The sequence below is a fragment of the Vombatus ursinus genome, unplaced genomic scaffold (assembly GCF_900497805.2).
Source record: "Vombatus ursinus unplaced genomic scaffold, bare-nosed wombat genome assembly UNPS02000577.1, whole genome shotgun sequence".
Taxonomy (NCBI): domain Eukaryota; kingdom Metazoa; phylum Chordata; class Mammalia; order Diprotodontia; family Vombatidae; genus Vombatus; species Vombatus ursinus.
In genome coordinates, this window is record NW_020940355.1 from 7074254 (window position 1) to 7094720 (window position 20467).

At 37.7% G+C, this 20467-nt stretch overlaps 1 protein-coding gene across 4 annotated transcripts in view; it reads right to left on the reverse strand.

Moving 5' to 3' along the window:
• The window catches only part of KDM1B (lysine demethylase 1B), a 53380-nt gene continuing 32913 nt past the window's right edge, over positions 1-20467 (reverse strand). For 3 of the 4 annotated variants that reach the window (XM_027874535.1, XM_027874625.1, XM_027874670.1), the window contains 5 exons: positions 12336-12452; positions 8114-8239; positions 7019-7141; positions 2563-2715; positions 1-1967 (listed from right to left, as the gene is read on the reverse strand). In XM_027874535.1, coding sequence (XP_027730336.1) covers positions 1884-1967; positions 2563-2715; positions 7019-7141; positions 8114-8239; positions 12336-12452 — 603 coding nt within the window. In that variant the 3' untranslated portion in view covers positions 1-1883. The remainder of the gene's footprint in view (positions 1968-2562; positions 2716-7018; positions 7142-8113; positions 8240-12335; positions 12453-20467) is intronic. The other variant, XM_027874747.1, reaches the window with a different exon arrangement.

Below are 20467 nucleotides of genomic sequence, written 5' to 3' on the forward strand. Positions count from 1 at the left end.
GACATTTCCAGTTTTATTAGGCATCTTTAACATAGTCACACAACAAGAGATCATGCTCTGCATTCAAACAATATACTTTAAAAAAAAACCATTCATTGCATATTTACAGGTCTTTGTAGACAAAATGGAAAAACATGCACATTAATTCCCAAGACTGAGAAAAAGAATATTGTGGCCTGTTAAATAACAAAGCCTCAAACCACAGCCTACTAGTTTCTGAAACATTAAATGTTTTAAAATATAAACATTTACTAGAATTTTCCATTTAGGCATGTTTGTCCCCACAACTAGAAGTACAGTTTTTAAATGTCCTCATATATACTGACTTAATAATTTACTTGTGTTGTGTATGTGTGTACTGTTTCAAACTTGATGCTTTGCACTGATTACTTAATTCCTGCCATACTTTTAACATGCTCAATAGTTTAAAGTGTAATATTCTAACTAGTACCACTGTTCTCTTACAGATAAACGTAACTAATGGTGGAAGTAATTATGGTTGATTTAGATCTGAATATTAAACAGAAATGTTTAGGTTATATCCTTAAGATTCAATTTTTAAATCACTGAAAAGCAAGTTAAATTGCCATGTTTGGATTAGGAAAAAAAAAAAATCTAGTTATCTTTATTCCCAGACATTTACATTGCAGATTGTGATGAAACTGTATTTACAGTGGGACAAATAACACAAAATAGCTTTCCCTCATTGAATCTCTTTATAAGGTAAACTTCCTGAAAATATGTTTTAAGTAACATTACACTAAGCACTCTATAATCAAAATAAGTATTCATTGTGTTTGTAGGCAAGAGCGTGTGTGAGATAGGGTAGAATGGGGTTAATCTAAAATGGGGGGGGATGATTAGGAAAATCTGACATTTTTCTGTAATTTTCCACTGGACCTGCCTATGGAATATTCTGAGCAGAGATCTATTAGAAGATATATTCCAGTTATTTGTCTTATTTCTAGCAAAAATCTTTTCTAAGCTTTATAAAATTATTTTCTCAAATCTTTAATAGTGATTGCCATACTTAAGGATATTTCAAGTATATTAACCATGAAGTTTGGCTTCAAAAAAAGTTTTTTTAATGCCACTTTAATACAAAAACTAAATAAAGTTTGTTTATTTCCGATTCTCAGTTTTTCAGGCTAATTTCCTAAGCATTCAATGGTTTGTGAAATTTGCTCTTGAGAAGAGATTACTTTTGGCTCTCTTGCAAATGTGACTGAACAAATAGAAAATGTTTTATCATAAAAGATTTCTAAAATTTAAATACCCTCCAAGTAGCCAACTGGATGAAATATGTACAGTACAAAAAATAGTCTCAGAGTTTCAGCTTATGTTTGATTAAAGCAAAGATCTGCATAATGCCAGTCTTTGTAATTCAAGCCGAAAATAAAAACTTAGTTTTAGGGAGATACAAAAGTCTTAAGGCTCATGTGGTAAAGAGGATGAATTTTCATGATTTAGATTCATGGCTACATCTAGGTTGTTCAATGATTCCCTTAACTTTTCACCTTTTGAAGGTGACAAGCTGGATGAAATACAAATTTGAAGTAAGTCTCCAACCATGAACCTTACTTTAAGACACAAGGTCACTAAATGTCCATAGCCTTACTGTCTGAAACACAAAGGGCTATATAGGCATGATGTGAGCTAGTTAAGAGGAAAATAAAGTCAAATATAAGTGCTAACAATCATTTTCTGTGGCTAGTGCTTCCATATTTAGTGCTAAACAATATACATCAATATGTCACAACAGAAATATTTCAATTTCTGGTATCCAAAAAGTTTAAGTGAGAAAAATCAGTTGGAATGGTGTCCATCTTTGTTTGCAATGTTTTTCCCGTGGGAGAAAGAGCTGGGTCCAGAGAAAATTAGAATTAAAATGCTGCTATCTTGCTTGCTTCTCGTACACCACTCAAATATGCACCGGTGACTGTTTGTGGAAAGTGCCTATTTGTTGCCTGTAACAAAGAGAATGAAGTCAGATATAAAAAAAAAACCAAGGTAATAAAGTAAAACATGCTCCAAAATTACAATTATACATGCTCTCACAAAGCAAGGAAAAAGATCAAGGACGGTTTGGCGAGTTTAAATGAAAAACTGAGTTTTACTCTATAGACAATATACCACATAAGGTCATTCCCAATCAACGTTTTCCAATAATATTTTGATAAGACTATAGCCAAACCCCATTATAAATCCCATTGTACAATCAACAATACAGTAAGCTGATCACTGTCCATTTACCAACATGGTACCAACAAGCCCTCTGCAAAGTAATTTCCCCTTACACAGTATTTTTGTTGAACCAATTAGCAATGTTAGATGGGATAGATTACAGTGTGAACATGAACATTCAAACAGCAAGTAGGCACACACATAGTGTGAACATGAATACTCATAGTTAAAGAGATAATTTTTATAGATGTTATTACAAATCTACTTGGTACCTAGCTCCATTTATTTAGCCAATTGTTCCCTGGTCATTCCCAGGACATTTCACTAGCAATAAAATGAATCAAATGTGGTTGGAGGTTGGGGAATCAAGTCACATACCTCACCAGCAAAAAAAATAGTTCCTTGTATGTCTTCTGCTAGGATGTCATAAGCTTCACCACTTCCACCTGTTCTTACAAAACTATATGCCATCTGGATCCATGGCTCTGTGTTCCACCGAGTAACAAAAAAGTTTACTGGGTCTGGTATTTCCTGTGTTGACCAGAAATTTAAATAAAAAAGAAATCATACTATATAACTGAGTTGAAATGAAATATTGGGGGCTTGGAGGTAGAAAAAAAAAATAACTAATGGTGGAAGTAATTATGGTTGATTTAGATCTGAATATTAAACAGAAATGTTTAGGTTATATCCTTAAGATTCAATTTTTAAATCACTGAAAAGCAAGTTAAATTGCCATGTTTGGATTAGAACATAAATTCCTTACAGTTAAGCCTTAATATGTCCTCCTGAAGCCAAGAGTCTTATGTCTTGAGTCAGGGACTTCGGCTGCAAAAAAAAGTGTTTGGAAACTAGAAGGTAGTCGGGGGGTGGGGGAAGAAAACATATTGGGTGGGGAAAAACAGTCAAATTAGACTGAAAATATTTCATATAGTTCCTTGCAATAAATTAGGAACAAAGATGGACTTGTAAATAATTGTCTTTGATTAAACAATAGTCTACAGGCCCACTAGCATATTGGATAGTGAGTTAACCTCCAAGTTGGGAAGATATGGGTTCCAGTCTCCTCTGACACATAATGGCTGTGTGACCCTGAGCAAATCATTGAACTTCTGGGTGCTCTGGGCAACTGTCTCATGACTAGAAGTTTCTGAGAAAGGACTAACTTGCAGAGATCGATACGGGAGTTTCCTCATCTGGATTTCCCTATATGTCAGTGAAATCACAAGTTCAGTCCCTAAGCCTTATCTTATTGGCCCCCCACAATAGGAAAATTAGGATGTGTAAAATCTTCATGGTTTAGTTTTCCTTATGATAATACTATGATGTAGGAAGCGCAACCATTATCATCCCATTCTTAAATAAACTGAAGATAAAAGGCTAAGGGACTTGCCTAAAATTCTACAGCGAGTATTAGACCCTAGCAGGGGCTCAAGCCTGGGTCCAATATTTTCCACTACAGAGGCAGTTAGGTGTTGGTGCATCAGGAAGAGCTGAGCTCAAATCCAACCTCAGATATTTACTAGCTCTGTGCTCTGGGAAAGTCACTTAACCTTTGTTTGCCTCAGTTTCCTCAACTGTAAAATGGGGATAACAACAGCTTCTACCTCTGTTGTTGTGAGGGTTGTTTGTGAGGATCAAATGAGGAAATATTTGCAAAGTGCTTAGCCCAATGCCTGGCACACTTATGAAGTCTTTCTTTCCTTCCTTTATCTCCTTCCTTCCTTTCCTTCCTTCCTCTAAGCATAGTGCTTAGTAGCCTATCTACTATAGTAGATGCTATATAAAATGCTTATTCTCTTCCCCCCTTTTCCACTATACTCAATTTTTAACTCACTACCAAAGGACAGTGAAGAAAGTACTAGGGAAAAGTTGAAGACTAATGTGTGTACATGTTTTCGTATGTATAAGTAAAGACAGTAAACAAATCCCCATTCCTTCTCCTAAATCCAACTCTATGTCCCATGAACCTCGGTCCCAAGCCCAATGAGTCACCACTTGGAAATGGGGCATGAAACTCAGCTTCTACAAGCTTGTAAGGGGAAAGAGGGTGGAGGGGTTGAAACGACAGGCTTCCAGGCCTTCTAAATTAGAACTTTGAATACATTTTCCCCATAGAAACTTTATAAATGATGGTGAGATGATAAAGTACTATTAGAAAAGCTACTGCAATGGGAAGTTGAGTGGCCAACGGTCTGATCTTAACTCTGCTATTATATGATTCTGGGCAAATCATTCATTCTCTCTGGGCTTGTTTCCCTTTATATAAGAGTTGAACTAGATGACCTCCATTGTCCCTTCTAGCTTTAAATTTTGTGACTAGTAGTATACTTTATGTACATGATGGGTTGAAAAAGTCTTTGTGGGTTAGCCTGCAAACATAACCATGCTTTGCAACATTGTTTCCCATGGGAAAAAAATTTCAAATTCTTAACAACTTAAAGACTTTTGAAATAAAATCCATTTTTAAGTTAGGGACCACTTGGAGAAAAATGCTGTTGGATACAAATGCAAAAATCCAGTTTAATAAGCCTTTATTAAGGCACTTTGCTAGGTGCTGGAGATATAAAGGAGAAGAAGGATTCAGACCTGTCCTCAAGAAGCTTATGCTCTAGCAGTTCTTTTTGTGATGGCAAAGAATTGGAAATTGAGAGGATGCCCATCACTTGGGGAATGGCTGAGCAAGTTGTGGTATATGAATATGATGGAATACTATTGTGCTATAAGAAATGATGAACAGGCTGACTTCAGAAAAACCTGGAAAGACTTGTATGGTCTGATGCTGAGAGAAGTGAGCAGAACCAAGAGAACGCTGTACACAATAACAGCCACGTTGTGCTAATATTGATAGACTTAACCCTTCCCAGCAATACAAGAATCTAAGACATCTCCAAAGGCCTTGTGATGGAGAATGCTATCCACATCCAAAGAAAGAACTATGGAATTTGAATGCAGATCGAAGCATACTATTTGCTCATTTTTTTTTCTCTACTGTGGAATTTTGTTTCCTCTTTCTGGTGGTTCCTCCTTTTGATTCTAATTCTTACTTACAACATCACTAATGTGAAAATATGTTTAGCAGGAATGTATATGTTTAGCCCATATCAGATTGTGTGCCATCTTGGAAACGGTGGTGGAGAGGAAGGGGGAGAAAAATTTTAAACTCAAAAGCATATGGAAGTGATTGTTGATAAATCAAAATAAATTAATAAAAAAAAAAGCTTATGCTCTATTGGCAGGAGGTGGGGGAGTGGAGAAGTATGATATGTACATAGAAAAATTAATACAAAATATTTGGAGGAGTGCACTAACAAGGGGGAGGGGTGTCAATAAAGGCCTCCTGTAAGAGGAGACACCTGAGGTGAACCTTCAAGGTTCCAACAAATGCTGGTGAAGAAGGTATGAACATTCTAGGCAAGGAAGAAAATCTAAAAAATGGCACAAAGGCAGAAGACAGAGCGATAAGAGCAACAAATATGCAAAATATGTGAAGAGGAATAATGGCGGGAAAAATCTTGAAAGCTAAGTTGGAACCAGACTGTAAAAGGGCTTGAAATGACAAAAGTCTTTTTATTTTAGCTTAGAGACAATACAGAGCCACAGGAACTATTTTACCCAAGAAATAATATGGACATGTGCTTTAAGAATATTAAATTTGGCATCTACATGAGGGATGATTTGGAGAAGTAAGAGAAGGCAGTCAGGGTCCAAATTAAGAGGCTATTGCTCCAGTCCAAATACGAGCTGATGAAGGTTTGAACTAGGGCTGTGGCCATGTGGCTGGAGAGAAGGAGATAGGTGCAAGAGATGCCATAGATGCAGAAAATTCAAGACTTAGCAACTGACTAGAAGTTTTAATGAGCAACATACCTGCAAAAGGTATCAGTGACAGCTGGATTCTATCTGTAACTCATGTGACCTCAGATAAATAACTTTTCATTTTTATGGCTGCCTCATATATGTTAGATAAATATTAACATCTGTGCATCTCCTGAGACTCCTGTGAATATTATTCAGTTGAAATATATAAATAGCCTTAAGCTTTCTTGGGGGGAAAGTTGCATTCTTTTTAGGGGGAAAATGGTATATATGGTATTAGTGCACATCACAAAGCAAAAAGCACTAAAATTGGCATCAGAAGCCCTGGGTTCAAATCTAGGTTTTGCTACTTGCTACCTGTGCAACCTGAGGCAAGTCATTTCCCCTCTGTGTGTCTCAGTTCTCTTTAAGGGCAAAATGAGATGGGTGGCCAAGACGATATCCAAGGTCCCTTTCAAATCTGAAGATTAACCTATGATTACTAGAATACCACAAACTGAGGCAGCTAGGTGGCATAGTGGATAGAGCTCTGGCCTTGGAGTCAGGAGGACCTGAGTTCAAATCCAGCCTCAGACACACAACACTCACTAGCTGTGTGACCCTGGGCAAGTCACTTAACCCCACTGCCTAGCCAAAAAAAAAAAAAAACACAAACAAAAAAAGGAAATAGAATACCATAGACTACATCCTTTTAAGGGAAACTATAGCTGTAAGTTTGTAAGTTTGCTAAAGTTTGAAGAATTGTACACAGTCCTCAATACAAAGTGAAACGCTACAGCCTTCAAATTTTAAACTGAGAAGAAAGCCCCAACATAACCACAGAAAAGGAGGGATACAACTGGGGTGAATCACCAATTTGTAGCCAATATCAGGTAGTGAAAAGAAAAGTAAAATTTAGGAAAACATTGAAGAATACATGCACTGATTGTCCTCATTCTTGCTGACCAGTTTTAGTCTAACAAGAAATAAATTAAATTAGTAGATGACATGTCTTTCTCATTTTAAAGAGTCTTACCTGCTCTTTGAATAGTTCCCGGAGTGTGGCCATGCACTGTTGTAGGACTTGTTTGTCATCCAGGTTCTTAATGGATGCTACAGCCTCTCCAGTGATGACTGACATCAAAACACTGTATTTACCCTGAAAAATACCAGAAAAAAAATGCTTCCTTCATTTTTCAAAACCTAAATATCTTCTTTCCAACCTGCTATTCCAAGCTGACAGAAGGGTTTTTTTTTTCCCTAGATAAGGGTTTTTCCTTCCCTCAAAATGACTTTTCCTGCTTTTTCCATTCACCAATTCATTCTTTTATCCAGTTTCACTCCTATTTAGGCATCTGCAGAGATATGCAAGCCTTTCTTTAACAAAGCCACTCCAAAACCAATGATCTAATCATGTCAGGCTTTCCTATAGACTTTCAAAATAATAAAGTAAAGATGGAAAGAAAAAAATGCAAAGGTTTAGGGCCAGGCTGAGATTTAACTATAGAAGGCCCTTTCCTGCATGGTAGAGAAAGTCTACCACTCATTTCCATATGAAAATTGATCAGACTTAAGAGTAAGCCTCAAAGACAGGGGCTCCAAAAATAGTTTACAAAACAGCAGCAATAGCAGAACATTGTAAATTGTGCAATGGTCTCAAGCTTCAATTATGGTTGCAGCAGTAAAGTCACTATGTTCTCCCATCTACCCTTCCTAATTCCAGGGTTCCTTTTTTCCCATTAGTCAAAATCTCACCTGGACACAAGATTATTTTCTTGTGTTTTGGACCAGCTCACCAAGTACCTTTGTGGATGTTTAAAGTACCATGATTTGAGCACCAAGGCAGTATTTTGAAAAGTAATTCCTAATTGACCTGAAATAAATACATGCTGCATCCACAATTCTCATACTCACTTTTAAGTCTGAGAATCTCACACTCTAGGAAAACCAGGCCGAACGTTAGAGCTTCTTTCCCATAAAGACATAGATTTCCCCTTAGGATGCAAATCCCTAGGTAATGTTTTTTATATTCTTTACGTAAACAGTGTTTGGTCTCAGAAAATTGGCATTAATCAAACCAAATTCTAGGCTGGAATAAGAGGATTCAAACCACATTACATGGATCTCATACCTGAGGATCCATATCATAAAAGACACCAAAGAGTCCACGCTTGCTGGAACAAGGAGGAACATGGCCAAAAAAATCAGCTCCTTGAATCTTATTGTCCCAAAATCTATAAGGAAATTCCAAGGCAATCTGCAGAGTGGGAGAAAGAGAAGTTTGTCTTAATTTAACTGTTAAGGTATTCCAATACTAATTCCCCATATATAAGCATCTTCCCTTTTGATTGACAGTCTCCTAATTAGATAGTCTTCAGGATCAAGGTTTGGGGTAGGGAGGTGATGCTAAAACAAGGTGTCCCTTAGTCTTAAGTATGAGTGGACCCCATTTTCAGATACCATGTCATCAGAAAAAAAATGACCAAAAAGGAAAATGGGTTTATGATGTCACAAATTCAACAGATATCCTCCTGGTGTCAAAAGAAACTGAGGAAATTCCCCAGTATGTTGGGTAGGATATGCTATCTTGGGAATAGCTTACAAGAAGATATAAATGAGTCACAGAGGATGCACAGGCTTAGAAGAGTTATGGTCTGCACTGATGGAAGTAATACTGACATCAATGAGATCATAAATCCATCGAAACACTGAAGCATTCCTGCCAACATCATTTTAAAGGTTTCTGTAAGTTGAAATCTTGAATATATACTACAAGCTGTATATGGTTACGTACATAGCCTTTGTCTATTTGGACATTTGTGGAAGCCATTAAAGAAGCCTCAAAGTCAAATATAGGTCTATACTAGTTAGCATTGATCAATTTAAGTGGTAAAATTAAAGACTGAAAGAAATGAGGCCAATCTGTACCAAGAGAAGTATAATGGTAAAAAACGGTCCTGAGTCACAGATTTGATATATTAGCTGTATAAGCATAAAGAGCTACTTAATCCCTGACCCTCAGTTTCCTCATCTGTAAAAATAGAGATAATTCTTTGTCTATCAACCTCATAGCACTGTTATAGTTTTATAAACCTTAACGTACTATGTCATGTGAGTCAACTATTATTAGTGGTAGGAACTAGACCTATGATCTCATTAGTAGAAGGAAGCCTAAGGTGAGAAAACTCCCTCTATCAATGCAAGTGGGCACCTTCTCTGAAACTTATTATTTTAGAGAAATGCCTAGAGCACCAAAAGGTTTAAGTGGCTTACCCAGGCTCACACAGTCAGTTAAGCATCAGTGGTAGATCTCGAACCCAGGTCTTCAAATCAATCTCTCTATCCACTATGTCTTGCTGCTTCGCTCATTAACAGAGATCAGAATTGTTATTTATTGTCTCAAAAGCCATAGACATCTTGGCTAGCTCTCTACCTCCTGTTTTACAGATATTCTTTTGGGCTTTTCTTGGACAATTCTGATGATTATTACTTATATCACAAGCAATTCGACTCTATGCTGTCTTCCACTGCCTTTTCATATCACCCAGCCCAGCCTCCACCATTCATTGTCTTTCCTCCTACAAACATGCTGAATAAAAGTAGAAAAAAATCACGCAACCATTCGGAGTAAATCCATTACAAATTTACATTATACACCTCAACCGGGCCCTCACAGCAATACCAGCTCCTCCCTTATCAATTCACTATTCCTCTCTCCACAGCAGCTCTTCAAGACTTTTAACCCCTACTCTCTCAGTAAAGAACTTTGCCTCAATTGAGGTCATTTACCATGAGCTCCCTCTTCTCCCCGCTTCCTCATCTATCACTCAGGTGCCTTCTGCCATTCTCCCTTCCTTCACCCCTGTTTCACATGATAAAGCGGTCTTACTATTCACCAAAACTAAGCCCTCTACTTGTTCAAGCGATCCCATTCCATCCCATCTCCTTCAACAAATTACCCCCACCCCCACCCATCTCATCCCCACTCTAGCACCTATTTTCGTTTTGGCTTTGTTTTGTTTTTTTTCTGTCTAGCACCTATTTTTGATCTCTCCCTCTCTACTGGTTCATTCCTTATTGCCTACAAACACGCTCATGACTTCCCCATCCTGAAAAAATCCTCACTTGATCCTTCTAACCCTGCTAACTACCCTCCTACATCTCTTCTGCATTTTGTAGCTAAGCTCTCCAAAAAGGCTGTCTACAACAGGTGCCCCCACTTCCTCTCCTCTCATTCACTTCTTAGCCCCTTATAATTTGGCTTCCAACCTTATTATTCCACTAAAAACTGTTCTCTCCGAAGTTACCAATTATCTCTTAGTTGCCAAATCCGATGACCTTTTCTCGATCCTCATTTTCCTTGACCTCTCTGCAGCCTTTGACACCGTTGATTACCCTCTCATCCTTGATACCCTCTTCTCTCTAGGGTTCTGGGGCACCATTCTCTCCTGGTTCTCCTCCCTTCTATTTGACCGCTCTTTCACAGTCTCTTTTGCTGGATCCTCATCCAGATCATGTTCTCTAATCTGAGTGTCCCTTAAGGTTCTGTCCTGGGTCCTCTTCTCTCTTCCCTCTATACCACTCCACTTGGTGATCTCATCAACTCCTACGGATTAAACTGCCCTCTCTCTGCTAGTGATACTAAAATCTACCTATTCTCTGCCTCAGCCGCTCTGTTGACTTCCAATCTTGCGTCACCAACTGTCTTTCAGACATCTCAAGCCGTATGTCGTGTGCATCTTAAACTATACATGTCCAAAAAAGAACTCATTATCTTTTCCCCTAACCCTCCCTATCTCCCACCTACCTATTACTATAGAGGGTAACACCAATCTTCCTGTCTTTCAGGCTAACAACCTAAGAGTCATCCTCATCTCCTCACTATCTCTCACCCCCCCATACCTAATCTGCTGCCAAGGCCTGACAGTTCCACCTTTGCAACATCCCCCAAATATGTCCTCTTCTCTTCTCTGACACTGCCCACTTCTTTGGTGCAGACCCTTATTACCTCACGCCTGGACTACTGCAATAGCCTGTTGGTGGGTTTGCCTGCCTCAGTCTCTCCGCACTGCAATCCATTCTCCATTCAGCCACCAAAGTGATTTTCCGAAAGCACAATGCTGGCTGACCATGTCACTCTCCTACTCAATAAGGTCCAGCGGCTCCCTATTGCCTCCAGGATCAAATGACCAACAGTGTCAAATCAGAATCCTCTGTTTGGCATTCAAAGCCCTTCATATACTACCCCACCCCTTTCCAATCTCATACCCTACTTTCCACCACATACTCTTCAATCCGTAGCCTCCTGGCTATTCCACAAACAAGACATTCCATCTCTTGGCTCTGGGCATTTTCTCTGGCAGTCCCCCATTCCTTCTTCAACTCCACCTACTGGATTCTCTAGCTTTCTTTAAATCCCAACCAAAATCCTATCTTTTTCTGGAAGCTTCTCCCAACCCCTCTTAATTCTAGTGCCTCCCCTCGGTTATTTCCTATTTATCCTATATATAGCTTGCTTTGTATATATTTGTTTGCATGCTGTTTCTCCCATTAGACGAGTCTAATGGAAGTTCCTTGAGGGCAAGGACCATCTTTTGCCTCTTTTTGTAACCCTAGCACTTAACGCAGTGCCTTGAAGATAGTAGGTTCTGAATAAGTGTTTATTGACTGATTGATTAACCTCCCCGGGCTTCAGCTTCCTCACATATAAAATGAGGCAGCTATATTACTAGATGGCCTCTGAGCTTCAGATTAATGATCTGATGATGTTCAATCATTATAATCATTTGGCAAAGTTTATTTTGCAGTTTGATAGGAACTCATCAACCTGTGTCTTTCCAATTTTAACTTGGAGTGATTATTGCAAAGAAGTAAATAAAGGGCTCTTTTTAACTAATGCTGCTTCTAAATTTTAAAACTTTTAAGACAGTATGTACCTTGTCTTTTTCACTAGTACTACCATGTTAACATATGCAATTCTATAAAGATTTACTAAATGCCTACATACAAGATACTAGGTCCCGTTTTCATCATGTAGTTCCATCGTAGAAAATCCTGTTTTACTCATGGCTCCCCCAGAGACCTGACCTCAACAGGTGCCAACACCTTGTACTCTGTGTTCATACTGGTCCAGCATCCAATGGCTCATTTTAGAGAACCACTCCAGTAGATACCTTATGCCCAACCATTAACTATTCTATAATTCACAGTGAATTTCAAGCCCCCTGCCCTCCAGGAATGCATCCAGGAAGAAAAATGAGGACCAGCACGATCTAGAATACGATGGAACACCTCACAAAACAACTACTATTGACCCTTTAGTTCCAAAGGCTTACCAAAGTCATCTAAATTACCTTTTCTATGATTCCTGCGCCTAAACTGTTGATGGCTTTTGTTTTCCTCTCTGGCAATGGTGGATTAAACTGAATAGCACCTTTCTGGAGCAAGGACAAAGGTACAGTGACTAAGACCTGTGGAAAACAAAACAATGAGCACATAAATGGCCAAAGGATACAAACAATTTGCTAAGAAAGAAACTGAAGCTATCAATAGCCATAAGAAAAAATGTTCTGAATCATTAATAATTAGAGAAATGCGAATCATGCCATTCCGTTACCTCACATTCAATTATATTAGCAATTATGACAAAAAACAATATAATAAATGTTAGACAGGCTGCAAGGAAACAAGCATATTGATGTATTATGACACTTTGTAGAGCAATTTGAAACTTTTCCACCCAAGTTGCTAAACTCTGCATAACTATTGATCTATCAGTACCACTATTATACTCCAAAGAAATCAAAGAATATATATGTACAAATATATTTAGGGAACCTCTTTTTTGTAGTAGCAAAGAACTGGGAACTAAGGAGGTACCCATCAATTAAGGAATGACTACACAAATTATGGTATATGAATGGAATAGAATAACACTGTGCCATGAGAAATGATGAAGGGCATGGTTTCAGAAGAACCTAGGAAAGTTTAGATGAACTGATGCAGAGGAAAGTGAGCAGAAGCAGGAGAAAAATTTATATGATAACAACACTGTAAAAACAAACAACTTTGAAAACCTTAAGAACTCTGATCAATGAAATGATCATCTATGATTCTGAAGGACTTGTAATGAAATATGCTTCTGTTACCCAAAAGTCACAACACCACAAGACATGGGTAGCAACTTGATTTATTACCAGAGAAAGGCACATGCATGTGGGAACTCCTTATACCAAGGAGTCCAGGATATAGGCCAAGCCTTGGATATTTATGGAGTGGCAAAAAGGGTCTCATGAGAGGAGTGGAGGGCAATCCACATGGATTGCCTCCCACATAGACATGACACAGGAGAAGAAAGTGAACAGTAGGGGAGAGAGAGTTCGAGGGGGCAGGAGGCTTGGGAATGTCAGACCAATGGAGGGAGGATGTTTTGCCTATCTAAAAGTGTCCCAGCTGCTCAGTTTATCAGTTTGGGTAGACTGACTGGAGCCAGGCTTGTAGGGGACTTGGATTCAAGGGCACTGAAAGCTTAATAGAGTTCAGTTACAAAAGATCACTGATATGCTAGTATAAGGGGTCTTTATCTTTAGCGGCTAAGTCAAGAAAACAAGTTCAGGGGTCCCTCCATACTACCCACCTCTTGACACAGATGGACTCAGAATACAAAATAAGACATGTATGTATCTATATACATGCATATATATAGATACATATATATATATGAGTGTGTGTGTGTGTATACACACACATACATATAGACATACACACATTCACTTGGACATGAACAATGTGGTAATTTGTCTTGCTTGTCTATACATATTTATTAAAAAAGGTCTTGTTTTTCTCGGCTTTTTTTCTCTCCCAGTGGTGAAGAGTTGGGTGGGTGGGAGAGAAAATTGATTTTTGTTTATTGAAAAAAATTTAATGAAAAAAGCCAATGAATACACATATGGCAGATGAGTAACACAAATGATCTAAGAAGTTTATAACCAGATTTATAACACTTTTATGATTTCAGGATCAGAAGAGGGAAAATAAAAAAGCTCATGCATAGCATAAGGGTAGAGCCTCATTAACACATTAGCGCACTATCTCTTCCACTGAAATCTATGATTAAATAAAAACAAATATTTCAAATTGATTCAAATATAAGCCATATTCTCCCCCATCCAAATCTGACTCCTATAAAACTTGACTATAATTTAAAACTGTTACTGTTTTTCAGAAAGAGTGTGTGTGTGTGTGTGTGTGTATTTACATTTCAGAAATCTCGGAGGTGGTCTATATTCAGACCAATGCAATATTTACTGAATTCTTACTATTAGCCAGCCAATGTGAGGGATACAAAAAAAAATTAGCAGTATTCCCTGCCCTCTAAGAGGTTACAATTATTAATATAAGAAACAATTGAAGAACAAGGAAATACTAAACTGGGGGATAATAGTTATGTAAAATAAGAATTCTGAGAAGGAAAATCAAATCTGAGGAGAATCAAAATGTGAGTTGGAGCATCTACAGCAGGCTTTGTGGAATAAGTAGGGTTTGAGTTGGACCCTAAAGGACAGACAGTCTTTAGACAGAAAGGCCCATAGGAAAGAGTATTCCAGGCTGCAGAACATCATGAAAAAAAATCTCTGAGACTGCTAAGTCTCAGAAACAGTTTTGACAGAAATAGGAAGTGTATATTGGAGACTACTCTGAAGCGTGTGAAAAAGTTACCCCCAGAAATGAGTACAGCACTAATAGTTACAGACTCTACTAATGTGTTAAGTACGTATTTGAAAATCTAAAAAATACTTAAAAGTCAGATACTTCCAAAATCAAAATCAAATTCAATACTTTTAAAACCAAAGGAGGGAAAAGTACAAACTGCTCCATCTAGGATGGAAAAGTTGTAGGCAAAGTGATAAAAGCCTCATATCTTGATTCTGGTCATATTTTCTTGATAGCAAAAGGCAAGGAGGGCAAACGACAAATACACATACACAAGGCTAGGCTCCAGCAGAAGCAACAAGCACAAAATATAACTACTGGCTGAAGATCTGGTTTTGATACATAAAATATGAGCTGGAAATTATTTGCCTCTAATTATTTTCCTGGATTGACAACGGGAAAGGCTTTATCCTACAAACTGTATCTTGTATTAGGTCCCTAAAAAAAAAATTGCTTTATGATGAAAGCCAGATATGCAGCTTTGCCCAACATAGCTCCTGAGGCTATGTCCCTTCCTTTAGGGAAGTAACATGACCCAGCAGACAGAGCACTCAACTTGAACACCTGGGTTTGGATCTCAGCTCTACCACTTATTATGTGACCCTGGGCAAATTATGTTACCCTCCAGGCCTCAGTGTCTTCATCTGCAAAATGAGGGAATTAGATTAGATGATCTCAAAGGATCCTTTCCATCCTAAATCAATGATTCTAAGTTATACAATATGAACTTAACTACTAGAAATCTGAGTGCTAAAGTCTCTACCATATCGCCATAAATTTACTGTCAAGGCAATTCATCTGGAAGAGGGGGGGTTGTACTATAAATATGGGAATTCCATGGTAGCACATAATTTACTGAAAGCCAAAAAGAACAAATAGATTATTCCACTCTCTTCGAGTTTCTGTCTTATCGTCCCAACCCTACCAGGTCCACTAGAGGGTTTAAGTTTCTGTACAAGGGAGTCTAATAATTAATAGGTTTAAATATGAGAATTGAGGTAGTAAATAAATCAATTATCACAAAAACTAACTGAAAACATCCATTTACAGCAAGTACCTCAATTAGCCAGAATGTATAGGGTACAGGATATTTCTCCTTAACTAAATTTTCTAGTTAATTCAGATTAAATACTTGAGCAATCTTGTAATAGTTCATACAATTTAGGGCTACACATTCCAGACTTATGTTGTTTTCCAGTCATTTTTCAGTCATGTCCAACTCTCTGTGATTCCTTTTGGGGTTTTCTTGGCAAAGACACTGGAGTGGTTTGCCATTCCCTTCTCCAGCTCACTTTACAGATGAGGAAACTAAGGCAAACAGGGTAAAGTGACTGCCCTGGGTCACATGGCTAATGAGTGTTTGAGGCCAGATGTGAATTCAGGAAGATGAGTCTTCCTAACTCAAGGTCCAGCAATCAATCCGCTGCACCATTGAGCTGACCTCATTCCAAACTTAGTAATTCTCAGAGAGTTACTAGGAACAACAACAAAAGAGAGAGAATCTCATTTCACTGCTGTGTAGCAAATAACATAGCATTTTTACTTCTACCACAGCTAAGTGATAGCTATCTCTATTCAAAGGGCAGGCTGGTCTGCTTCATAGAAAGGAAGGGTAGGAGACTCAAGGAATCCCTCTTCACTTTTCAGATTACTGAGGAGAAAAGTATTTTTTCTTAAATGAGAGAGCTTCAGTGTAAAAACAGTAACTAAGAAGGATCTGAAAAGGAATTCTGAGCTTGTAAGAAGGCTGGAGGATAGAACATGATGCAAAGGAAGACGACAGAACACCCAAAGCCAAGTAACAGATAAAGAGAAGGAAGCTAGACCCCTCGGAGAAGCAGCAGCTGTTTGTCCTCCAAGGAACTGTAATATGGAGCCACAGAGACTATGAGGTTAAGAGAATATCCAACAAAGATCCAAGGAAGAAGAAAGACATCCTGATGTTCAGTCCCAGACAAAAGAGACTGGATAGCTCCAGGTTGACCTGAAAACAAAGAGGTCTGCTGCCCTTCTAGCCCACATAGCCCAGGACATAAGGAAAACAGGTTTTCAAGCCAAAATACTATTTCCTAACTTCTGGTGATTCATGTGGTCAAAAACAATCCTGCCAGAAGTAATCGAAAGGGAGCACTGCTAAAGTTCATGATTTCTTATGAAAAAAATGAAATCCTCAAAGCAATTGTTCTCAACAGTGTGTCCTGTTTCATCACATGTACCATGAAACTGTAGATGTTGTATCATTGGAGAGAAAAGAAAATTTATGAATAAATTTAATACTGCTTCATTCTCATGGTTCCCCCCATTGGTTTTAATAGTTCTTTACATCATGACTAATGGGAAAACATGCATACTATGAATGTATAAGTAGAGCCCATATCAAATTGCACACCATCTAGGTGGGGGGGAGAAGTGGGAGGAGGAGAAAATTTAAAATCTTATGGAAGTGAATATTGAAAACGAAAAATAAATTATCAAAAAAATTAAATCTAATATTAATTTTACTCATTCAGCATGTGTTATGTGGGAAGAAAAGCAATAGATACTAAGATGTACTCAAATGAGAAAAACTATATCCAAAAGGGAAATCATAGTGGACAGCATTTAGGGAAAGATTAGCAGGGCCAAAATTAAAAGAGACATTGTTGTTGAAACAGACTACAGATTGCCTGGAAAAAGGAAGTGGACGAGGAAATGTAGAAACACATCTCAAGTCTGGTATGGAGATGGGATATAGCAGCAATACACAACTATGTGGCACAGTGGGTAAGAGTGTCAGGCCTGGCATCAAGAAGACCCAAGTTCAAATCCAGCCTCAGACACTTACTAGCAGTGTGACCCTAAGCAAGTCACCTAAATTCTATCTACCTCAGTTTCCTCAATTGTAAAATAGGGACAATAACAGGATCTCTGAGGTTTGTTGTAAAGATAAAAGAAGATATTTGTAAAGTGTTTTGAAAACCTTAAAGTGCTATATAAATGTCAGCGATTTAATTAAACTTAATCTAATTAAATTTAATTAATCTACTGGAGTTGTGTCATAAGCACAGCCGCACACATAATTTCTCAGCTTGCCTTAATGGTTAAAGGTAATTGGATCAATGAGAAGACTTGGAGCTTATTCTCACTAAAAAAGAAGTGGTGTAATGGAGCAGAAAGAATATTGCTTTTGGAGTTAGAGGACCTGGGTTTGAATCCTATTACCGACTACCTGTGAAAAATTAGGCAAATTACTTTACTCCTTTGGGTTTCATCATTTATAATATGAAGATGTATGGACTAAGTCAGTGGTCCCCAAAGTGCAGTGTACAAGATGGTTCACTGGGGGGCTAGAAAGAAAATATTACAATTTCTATTTCTATTTTTTTTCTAAAAAAAAATTAAGCTTAGTAATATTTAATATATGAATTGATGCTGGTGTTCTCATTCCATGTCAGGCAGTCATATGTCACATATGGTATGTAAGATATCTTGAAGGAAGATTAAGAATTCTACAACTCAGGTTGATAGTGGCACCCTCATGAATTCATTTGATTTCAAATTCTTTGTGACACACTACTGTTTCCATTTACCCAATTAGGTATGCCTATGGATTATGCTGTCTGGTTTTAACTAAACTAACATTAACAAAATGGACAAGTGACTTAAAAAGAATCCTGAGAAGGAACCTCAGATTCATAATAGTATCATCTGGCACATGGCTTAAAACACAAGACAAGGGAACAACAAAAAAATTCCAAAGCTGACACCTCTGCTCCAGTTAAGAACTCTTCTACTAGCTGTAAGTGACTAGCTCTGGGCAAGTCACTTAACCCCCATTGCCTCACCAAAAAAAGAAAAAAAGAACTCTTCACCAATTATATTACAAGATAAAAACAATAATACTCTAATCAGATACAACAATAAGTGAGTCAATAAACATTTATTAAGAACCTAAGCATTAGGGATACAAAAAGGGGCAAAAGATAGTCTCAGCCCTCAAGGAGCTCACAACTAATAGAAGTCAGAGGAAAAATAAAAGATTCTTAAGATTACTTGAAATATGGTTTCATATTTACTGTAGTCAACTGTGAACCTCATCCTAAGTATATATTAAGCTTCTAGATATTAGCTAGTGATAGTATAAAGCTATCAAAATTAGCAAGACATTAAAAAAATAAGCTTTTGTTGTTGAAAATGATGTAAATGTGGTCACCTATCAAAATTCTCTTATCTACATATTCTAAAAACTTGGAAATAACTTTTTCTAACCTATTTAAAAATCTTCCATACAGTTCCAGTGGGTTTTGAACCCGAATGTCAAAAATATAAAAATACATTGCATATGGTGGTACATGAGTGTAATCTCTGCTACTGGGAAAAGCTGAGGCTGGTGGAATGCTTGAGTTTGAGAGTTCTGAGCTGCAGTAGGGTAGAAACCAATTTGGCAACTGCATTAATTCCAACACCAAAATGGTGAATTCCCACGTGGTGTAGGGGGTTCCGAAGCTGCCTAAGGGGTCAGTTGACTCAGATCAGAAATGAAGCAGGTCAAAGAATCTATGTGGGGCAGCTAGGTGGCGCAGTGGATAGAGCACCAGCCCTGAAGTCAGGAGGACCGGAGTTCAAATCTGGCCTCAGACCAAACACTAACACTTACTAGCTGTGTGATCCTGGGCAAGTCACTTAACCCCAATTGCCTTATTAAAAAAAAAAAAAGAGTCTATGTGATCAGCCTGCGAGTGGCTATACTTTTACACTAGAAGAGACAGGGAAACCCAATCTCAAAAAAAAAAAAAAAATGCATGTGTACGTAAATGTTATGTCTTCTGATCAGTTTAAATAACTGATTGACACTAGAAAAGATGGAAATTTACTAACTGTACTTTAACAAAAAACCTTTACATAATGAGGTTAAAAAGGGAGTACTATGATTTGGCAAGTACAGTCAATGATACACTTGTTCCAATTCAACCTATGTATCTTTGTGAGACCAAGCATCAAAATAAACAGACCTTGGAACTAGATATTTGACTCATTGTATCACTAATGCCTTAAATCAGGATTTTTCTAAATTAATGAAGCATATTCAATCACATTGCTTTCCCATTTCTAATTTTAATAAGAGCAAAAAAGGTTTTGTACCATTAACAAAATAAAAATTTATTTAAAAATATTTTCTGTATGTCATCCTTTAGCTCCTATATTGTATATGTTTATATATAACATTAGTACAGTAGTACATGTACATAATTAACAAATACATACATACTGGAATGTGTATTCAATTTAACTGATGGATGTATGATTTAAAAAAGAAGTATGGATACTAGATTAGATAATCACTAAATCTGAGCCTATGCTCCCATGGACAGAAGTGACTCCTTTATCTTAATCTGATGTGCACCCTAGATTTTGGGACAGCAGATTTCAAAGGGTTCAGCATGGACGTTAAGAACGCAAGGACTAAAACTGTACTGGGCAAATCAGCCCAACGGGATCATGCTCTTGAGAATGAAATTCTGAAGACAGAAAGGGAAACAGTTACAATGAAAAGGAAAACAGGGAGTTTTACAGTGTCAGTCAACAAGTATTTATTAAACATGTTACCATGTGCCAAATACCATGCTAGGATCTGGGAATACAAAGAAAGTTCAAAACAAGATCCCTGCCCACAAAGAGCTCACATTCTAATAACGGAGACAACACACAAACAACTAAGAACATACATAATATACACAGTAAAAATGGAAGACAGTCTTGGTGGGGTATGGGGATGTGGTTGGGGTAGAGGGTG